This window comes from Hibiscus syriacus, unplaced genomic scaffold (assembly GCF_006381635.1).
Source record: "Hibiscus syriacus cultivar Baekdansim isolate YM2019G1 unplaced genomic scaffold, ASM638163v2 tig00113084_pilon, whole genome shotgun sequence".
Classification (NCBI taxonomy): domain Eukaryota; kingdom Viridiplantae; phylum Streptophyta; class Magnoliopsida; order Malvales; family Malvaceae; genus Hibiscus; species Hibiscus syriacus.
The window spans coordinates 5802-14708 of NW_024063439.1; the positions used below are offsets into that span (position 1 = coordinate 5802).

The following is an 8907-nucleotide window of genomic DNA, read 5'->3' on the forward strand; positions in this document are numbered from 1 at the left end:
ATAACTAGTTGACTACAATATCTTTTAAGTATATATTATAAAATTTTATTAATTTAAAGTATCTAAAATAATTAAATTCAAATTTAGAAAAGCTTTCCATGTGCCAACTATAATACATGTCATTTCCCATGTGCCAGAAAAAAGGGGTTAGTTATAACAAACCAAGGTTTGGGGGTTGTTTGATATTAGATTTAACAAAAATTGTATAGTACACTATTAAATAAATAATTCTTATTAAATAAATATCAAAAGGATAAACTATACGTCTAGTACCTAAATTATCACTTTTGTTTCATTTTAGTACCTAGATTTTTTTTTTCAAAAATAACGATTTAATTACTAATATTATCAATTTATGATAAATCGGTCCCTCATCGTTAACAGTTGTTATTTAGAATAATAAATTGTTAATGTGGCATGTTAATTGCTTACATTTGACTGACTGTTCGACTCTCCTTTATGAAAAAGCTTCCACATCCATGGATTTCGCGCGTTAATAAGAGTTTTTACAAGTGATGCGTGTTTTCGGATAACAAATGAATATGTTGGTATTGTGGGTAGTTACAAGCCTTGTCTTTATTTTGCTAGAAGGTTTTGCAAGAATGGTGATAATTGTAAGGGGTGTTTAGATCAAGGAATATATTATTACCCTTAGGGTGCGTTTGGTTCACGGAATGTAAGATTACCAGTGGGAATAAAAGATTACCAGGGAATAGGATTACTGGAATGTTATATTACTGTGTTTGGTTGGTTTGGCAGGAATGTAAGATTACAGTGTTTGGTTGAAGGAATAAAAGATTACTGGAATGTATATTTTACCAAATTGTCCTTGTTCTATAGTTTTTAACAAGTGAAATTCTAAATATTTAAATAAAAATTATTTATATAAAAATTCTATTTGTTGATAATATATTACTTGAGTATTTAAATATATCATGTATTATTTTAATTTTAATTAATATTAAATTTTACATAATTTATGTAAAAATATATTAAAATTTTACATAAACATTTAACTAAATGTTTACATTGTGAAAATTCTTCATAGATATTCATAATAATAAAAAGATGTAAATGATTTTTGTTATCTAAGAATTTTCGAGTCAAGTCGAACTCCATTTCAGAATTTTCGAGTCTAGCTCAGCAATATTCTTTAGACATCACAAAAACTGAAATTGAGGTATATAAAATAATGTATTAGTTTATAATAGGGAATGATTTTTTATGGATTTGTTTAATCGATTCATTAAGTAAACAAACTCAACTTTCCCCTGTTCAGTTTTGTGCTAGAGACCTTATTTTCTATAGAAAAATTAACTTTGGTAACAATGGCTGATGATATGATGATTCAACAATCATTGCAGGAAAGCAGTGCTCATGACATCCCAATGATTGAAATTGAGGTATGTTAAGATATGTTTTGCTTTAGGTGATATGAAATGCATGTGTTTGTTTTGCCTTTTTACTCGTAAACCGGTAATACTGTTTGTAGAAGTTAGCAAGTCAAGTGCAATGTTCAAATACTAGCATGTTTTCTGTAGCTTAGTGGTTACTTTCCAGTAAGATCTGTTGGTTTTAGGCAAATAAATGTGGCATGTCAAGAACACTCGATCTAGTAATGTTGAGATAGGGATTGTAGGTGCCATTTTAACAAAGTTAGAAAGAGGTTCCTTGAAATAAAACCATAATACATACTAGAATGGCTCCAGTTGCACCTACATGTTGAAAACATTTATTTATTGCCTATGTCCTGAATGAAAGTATTTCAGTTTAAGGGAATAAGTTAACCAATCGCAAGTCTACATATTTGCTTCAGGAGAGGCAAGTTCCTTGTTCCGTCACATCAGTCTCGAAATAGCCTCACCTCCCTCTTCAGGAATGGAGGCAATGCAAAAGCAGCCCTATGCATCTGTCAATAGAGAATAAATATTTTATTTCTACCATAAAATGGTTAGATCACAAAGAAATTACAGTAAAAGAGATCAGACTTTGCAGGCCAAGATGCTAAGCCATCGAGAAATAAAATGGACCATCACTCTAACTCGATGGGGTTCATTTCCTTGCACGAAAGAAACTATAATAGCTTCAATGAGTCAATGTTCATAACAAAAGTAAATACCAGGTACTCTGCAGAAGAGTGAAAGAGTGAAAACTGAACTTGATGGAATGAGTTCTCACCTCAGAGTTGTAAAATCTAAGTTCTCTCTTATGATGGTAAGCTCCATCTAGCTTCTCAATAGGGTTTATGGGATTCAGAAAATCAACCACTAGTCCCTCTGTGGAGCATTACAGGCCACTGCATTGCAAAAGAAAAGGAAAACATAAGTTGGAAATGAGATAGGCTATGATTCGAAGACAGTCCTGCAATTGGTAAATGATACCATATAAAATTACCACTGTCAAAAGCATCATTAATATCTAAAAGAGAACCAAGAGGAAACAACAACTTAATTAAATGCTTAGGATAAGTTGGAACACTTGTCAATGTTACAGAGGACACCATCAGGCCTTAATGCTTGAGCTATAGTCTCAAAAAATGGTTTTTCTATAAGCTCTGAGCAAGACCTAAATTGCAAACCAAAAGAGTAAAAGCTTGAATGATGTTGAGTCTTAAAAGAAAAAATACCATGTAAATGTTCTTTAAGAAACCATCAATGCTGAAAATAAAATTTTATCAGATCATACATTACAACGTACCTACAGGATCTGATGAATCAACAATGATCGTATCATACTTCGCTTTTGGAACATGACGAAGAAACTCAATAGTTGTTAAGATTATATTCAAGTAAAACATCAGTTTGGGAATTAAAGCATCATGCTTGACCACTCAACAGAAAATTCACATAAAAAAAGAGTATAAATGAAACACATAAAATATTCAATATATACCATCACCAACATGAAGATGAATACGAGGGTCCTCAAATCCAACAGCTAATTCAGGAAAGAACTTCTTGGAAACCTATAAAAAAGTTACATATGGATACTAAATGAGCGTTTTCATACAAAAGGTAAAAGGAAAATGAAACAAGAATAGATACTAAAATACAACATACATCTATAACCATCTTATCTATTTCACATATATAAATGTGCTCAACGGAGCTGTGCCGAGAAATCTCCCTAAGAACTCCACCATCACCACCTCCAACAATCTGTTACACTCTAAAACCTAACTCTCCATCTCCATGTCCATCCTAATTCCTGCATTATTCAAACCCTTAGCCCTCAATTCCCCTTTATACAAGCATAAATATCAAAATTATAAAAAGAATTACCCTTTAACTTTGCAGATTCTTGTTCAGACAGCAGGTTCATACTGATCTATTTTCATTGTCTGGCTAATATTTACAGGCAGTAGAACATGCATCATTACAGATAAATGAACATAGGATATTCACTCCCTGCTCCAAAGCTTCCCATCAAGAAAACAATGCCCAAAGCTTAACAAATCATTGTCTTGGCTAATATTTTACAGAAAGTATAACACACATCATTACAATATAAACCACCTTAAGTTATTTGGTAATCAAATTCCCACATGGCGGGTTGCATCATATTAAAAAGGTAGAATGTATATCATTACAGAAGCCTAAAAAATACATAGCAAATATATTGATAATGAAATTCAATCACTTGCACTTATTTTGTACAAAACAGACTGAACTTCTACCATGGGCATATGTTTTCTTTTGTCTTATTCTTGATTAACCTATCTCCTTCTCAGTATAAAGCTTTCAGTATTAAAAGTATAACTATGATAATCCAAATTAAAAAGAACAAAAGAATTATATGAAATACTATGAGAATTCAATTAATGAGCAATCGAAGTTTCCAGCTTTTTAAAACGTAGGCTTAGGGAATCCAAAGTAAATTGAAAAGCAAACGGAATTGAAGGTTTACATACTTTGTCGAGGGAGAGAAGGTGTTTCTCGGTGGCGGTGATTTGATCGGTAGATATCGGAATCCAACGGAGAACGGACGGCCATGAGGATTTTCGTTTGACTACGGTGGTTGATGCAGAGGATTGAAATTCGGGTTGGTTAGTTTCTTCCACCATTTTTATCGAAATCAAACTGGAAGAACCATGGAGAGAGCAGTTCGTACAATGAATGGGTTGTTTCTTTGCTTTGAGGATGGGAAAACACAAGCATTTTTCTTCGGTTTTATATGCAAAAGATTTGATTTTGAGTCTACATCTAGAAGGTGAATATTATAAGAGATTAGGAAAAAAAGAAAAGGTGGTGATGAATCAGAACGCGTTTGCTGAAGCCATAGAGTCATATACGAACGAAAACAGAAAACAGAACAAACTCAAATTTCATATAAAACGATGAATTTCACTGTTGAGAAAATAAAACAAATGGAGTAAGAAGTAATCTTACCATGAGAATCTCACTGGGAAAACGAAATTTTTCGCACTATCAAGCTCGCGGGAAGAAGAAGATATACAGAGATAAACAGGAAAAGAAGGGTAGCCCTTAACACGGGAATGAAAAAATATACCTAAGACACCGGTGGGAATAACATTCCCAAGAATAAACACCTCAATATGTACTGTTGGTATCGAAAGATTACCTTTACTTGGGAATCTTACACAACCAAACATAGGCATCTTTAATCAGGAAAAAAAATGACGGCCGGGAATGATAAAATCCTTGATCCAAACACACTCTTAGTAATATTTTTTTCTCGAATCACATACCCTTGTTTAATTCGAAAGCATTCCCTCTAAGGGGTAATAGAACATTAACAACAGTAATTTTTTTGTTTGGATTCCTGGGAATCCTATTCCTTACTCACCTTAGGTATTTAACAATTCCTATGGTTTTGGACAAAATTGCCCCTAAAATATTAAATAATTTCAAAATTTACTATTTCTTTTATTCTTTTAAACTTTGTAATAAATCATTTACTTTATTTCCATTTTCTCATATTTAATATTTATGACTTGATAAATTATATTGTACTGATGGAGAATATAACGTGGTTTCAATAGTTTGAAGCTCGGATCTACACTCGACCATCAAAAAATTTGGAAACATTATTGCAAAAGAATGTTAGCTACAGTAAATAACCAACGTTATATTCCCTTTTCATTATGTATTCAAAAAAAATTAAAAGAATATATGATATATTTATCTTTTATTCTACTTCTTTATTTTTTAAATTTTATAAAAGAAAATATATAAATTCTATGAATTTAAATTTTATAAAATAAAAATATATAAATTAAAAATAATGAAATAATATATGTTTCTATAAATATTTTATTTTAATATTAAGAATTTAATTTTTTTTGAAAACATATTACAGAGAATTTGGTAAAATACACATTCTAGTAATCTTATATTTTTTCAACCAAACACTGTAATATTACATTCTGTCAAACAAACCAAACAAGATAATACAACATTCCCAGTAATGTGTCAAATAATGCAACATTTCGATAATCTTATATTCCAAACGACCCCTAAATTTTCACATGAGCTTGGTGGTTTAACCGATAATGTTGACGTCATTGATGCCCAAGGATGGAGCTATGTGTTGGGTTGGGCTCCTAATTTGTATCATTAAAAAATATATATACGAATAAGTATTTATTTAGACCTTCAAATTTTGTTTTATTTTGATTTTGTCCCTCTCATTTTCTATTGTTAGTTATACTTTGCCCTCCTTGAATTAGAATCTTAGTTCCGTCCCTGTTGATCAACATTGTTAGTTCACCTAGTAAAATGGACCTTCTTTATCGTCAACATAAGGAAGTGACGAGAGTGAGAGTTGTTTGCTCATCAACATCAACAAAGGTTGGTTGCTGCTCACTTGATGGTTGGTTCTTCTTCTGGTTAGATGGGAAATGGATATGCACTAGTCCTTGATTGCCTCACCTCCCACATCGCCGCCAAACTTTCTCAATTGTTGACCAAGATCGACAAATGATCTGGTAAGGAGCTTGAGAAGAAGCCTGAATTGTTGAAGAATGGGGATGTAGGAATAATGAAGATGGTTCCGACCAAGTCCAAGATTATGGAAACTTTTTCATAGAAGAGAGTTAAACCGTCAATCCAAACGGTGCCATGTCGTCAGGTTAATTTTCCACGTCAACAGTCCATAATCTTCAGTAATGACTACTCACGACGAATGATCAATTTGTTATAAATCAATGACGTTAATTTAATTAAATCATTACTTTTGAAACATCAGTGGAGAAAAGAGAAATTTATTCAAACATTAGTGACCATTTATATAGTTTACCCATTAAAAAGAGTAAGAAATTGAAACCCATAATGTGAGTTGCTTGGGATCTTGTTTGGAGGATAGGAATAAAGGTGGAGATTGGGAGGAAGAACCCATGGACGAAAACGCACTGCATATCAGATAAAGAATTTAAATAGCGGCCATTATTGAAATAACATCCGTTATATAATAATAAAAGTGTCGTCTGAAATTGTTATTTCATGATTGTAATATTTGTAATGATTGCAATAACACTAATTATTGTTGAAATCTTGATAAACACAACTCAATCAAAAATACGATCGTAACCGTAATTTAAATTCCTTGATCGTATTCTTTTGAATTTGTTGGAGATAATAACATTGATTGATTACTCATGTCTTTACATACCAAAGCTATCATATGTGTGTATATATATCACATAGTCAATTTCCAATGCTCGCTAATGCTTTAGTTGTTTGGATCAGTTCAATAAATTTGTTTAGCAGACTCAAAGTCAAATTCATACAAACCCCAAACCAATGCTGCCGATGACAGGACCACAGGAAACGGACCGAACATCCACAACAACATAGGAAACGTGACACAGAGCACCCGGTTTCCAACAAGAGCTAAACCGAACCCTCGTTCGAATATGGTTTGTGTGTAGGAATAAGGATCAGACGAGAATCGATCATCATCAGAAACAGCATTTATCAAGAAATTAGCGTCGATTAGAAATCCCACTGCCATAGAACTGCATAAGAAGCTAACCGATAGAAACAGCGATGCCAAACCGTACTTCAGGGCGTAGATCCTTTCGGATTGTGACCCGAAGATTTCGCCGTCAAAAAGATGGCTGGCATTGTATGTATTGTTGGTCAAAGCCTCCAATGCTAAGTTAACCAGAATGGCTATAGAAGCAGAGAGAATGGTGACCATTAGAGTGTTTCTCAAGCTTTGGACCGCCAACATACCCTTTTTATCTTCACTCTAAAATTTCGAATAGATTAATTATCATAATCCACTTATATCCAGTGTAAAATTATTAGTTTTACAGATTTTTAAGATCATTGGATGAGTAGACAACTGAAATTATCTTCTTGTTTTTCTTTTTAGTGAATATCCATTCTTATTATCTACTGTTAATTTAAGTTGTCTATTTTCACTCATCAAACGATCTTAAAAAGATAATAAAGTTAAAATGTTTACCATGATGTGAACGGATAAAATAATGAAATATTACGACGGAAAACGACTTCTTGTAACTTACCTGTTTGATGTTGTGAAACCAAGTTTTTCTCTGTAATATTTTGAGTCCGATTTTGGTGGAAGAGGGTCTTTGCTCGAAGGTTTTCCAAAGATAGGCATGGTAGCCCAATGTGAGGAAGAGACTAAAGGGGATCAAAACTGTGTCTAGATAGAGCATGAATCCCAATTTTTTCCAGAGCAATTTAGGGTTTGCTCTTATAGTTTTGGTAGCCAAATGAGGAGTATTTATGATGAGAGGTGGTGAATGACATAGTGGAATTTAGGTCGCAAATGTAATCAAATACTTTCATATGTGTCATAACCATTTTTAGGTAAAACAATTAAATATTATTTTAAAAACGATTACGACTTTATTTTGGAAAAAATGGGTGATTTTGAATTGGTTTGAATTAAATTGAAAAGAGTCGCCATCAACCTTTGGGTTAGGTAGGTCGAATACCTAAAAAACGTCTTTTAAAACAATTTTAAGAAAAATCATTTTTTAAGACAAGATTCGGTCTGCGTTACCAAAGATTCATTTAAATGGATTCGGGAGTCGGTTACGTGCGGGGAAGGGTAAACACCCCGCAACGCCCAAAATTGGTACTGTCGCTTACACATCGTTGTAAATGGTGGAATTTATGAGTCGAATATAAAGTTAAAATGTGATCTATTTATCGAACGTTGATTAATTTGCTCCGAATTAAATAATTAGAGAAAATTCTTTAACTCGAAAAGAAATCTCGAAATTAGCAATCCTCCATCGAGAAAGCTAACTCGACTATTTCTTATCAATAAAAGAATATTCCCTTGTTAATAAATATATGAATCGACTAAAAATGAAAATCGACTATTTGCACTCGCATTCAATGAAATAAATTGATAAAGAAATCGACTATACATCGTAGAATGAAAATCAATAACTTACATGAAATGAAATAAATTATTATTTAGAGACATTCATTGCAATGTTTGATTTAAAATGAAATAGATAAACAAAATAAAATCAAATTAATTTCAAGTTCACATTTGTTCGAATGTCATATCGGATTGTACCACTTCGATCAAGCGATACTTTCCATGCACGTTCTACAAATTTGTGTTCTCAAAATTATTCGAATTAGTTATGAAATGTTTAACCAAATACGAGAGATACATAAAGTGCTGACACAAAATAAATTAATATGAATATAAATCATGGAAGAAAAGCAAATATATGTATATATAAGGCACAAAGGTGGGCTCCACACGAAATACACATAAATACACTTAACATAACACTTATATACATAAAAAATAAATAAATCCCGAATATCATTCAATTTGCAAATTAGAAATTTAATAGGAAGAATAAAGTAAATAAATCACATTGCACATACAATTTATATATATGAAAAACATAAATAAATAAATAATAATTTAATCGATGTAAACATG

The 8907-nt window shown here is 32.0% G+C and overlaps 1 protein-coding gene and 1 pseudogene across 1 annotated transcript; both read right to left on the minus strand.

Moving 5' to 3' along the window:
* Window positions 1-1679: 1679 nt before the first annotated feature.
* On the minus strand, window positions 1680-4063 carry LOC120185244 (annotated as a pseudogene).
* Window positions 4064-6708: 2645 nt separating this feature from the next.
* LOC120185250 lies at window positions 6709-7161 on the minus strand. The gene has a single exon (XM_039189523.1). The coding sequence runs from the start codon at window positions 7159-7161 to the stop codon at window positions 6709-6711; it is 453 nt and encodes a 150-aa protein (XP_039045454.1).
* Window positions 7162-8907: the final 1746 nt, after the last annotated feature.

Coding starts and splice junctions, on each gene's coding strand:
- LOC120185250 (XM_039189523.1), bottom strand. CDS start 7,161: ATGGTCACCATTCTCTCTGCTTCTATAGCCATTCTGGTTAACTTAGCA.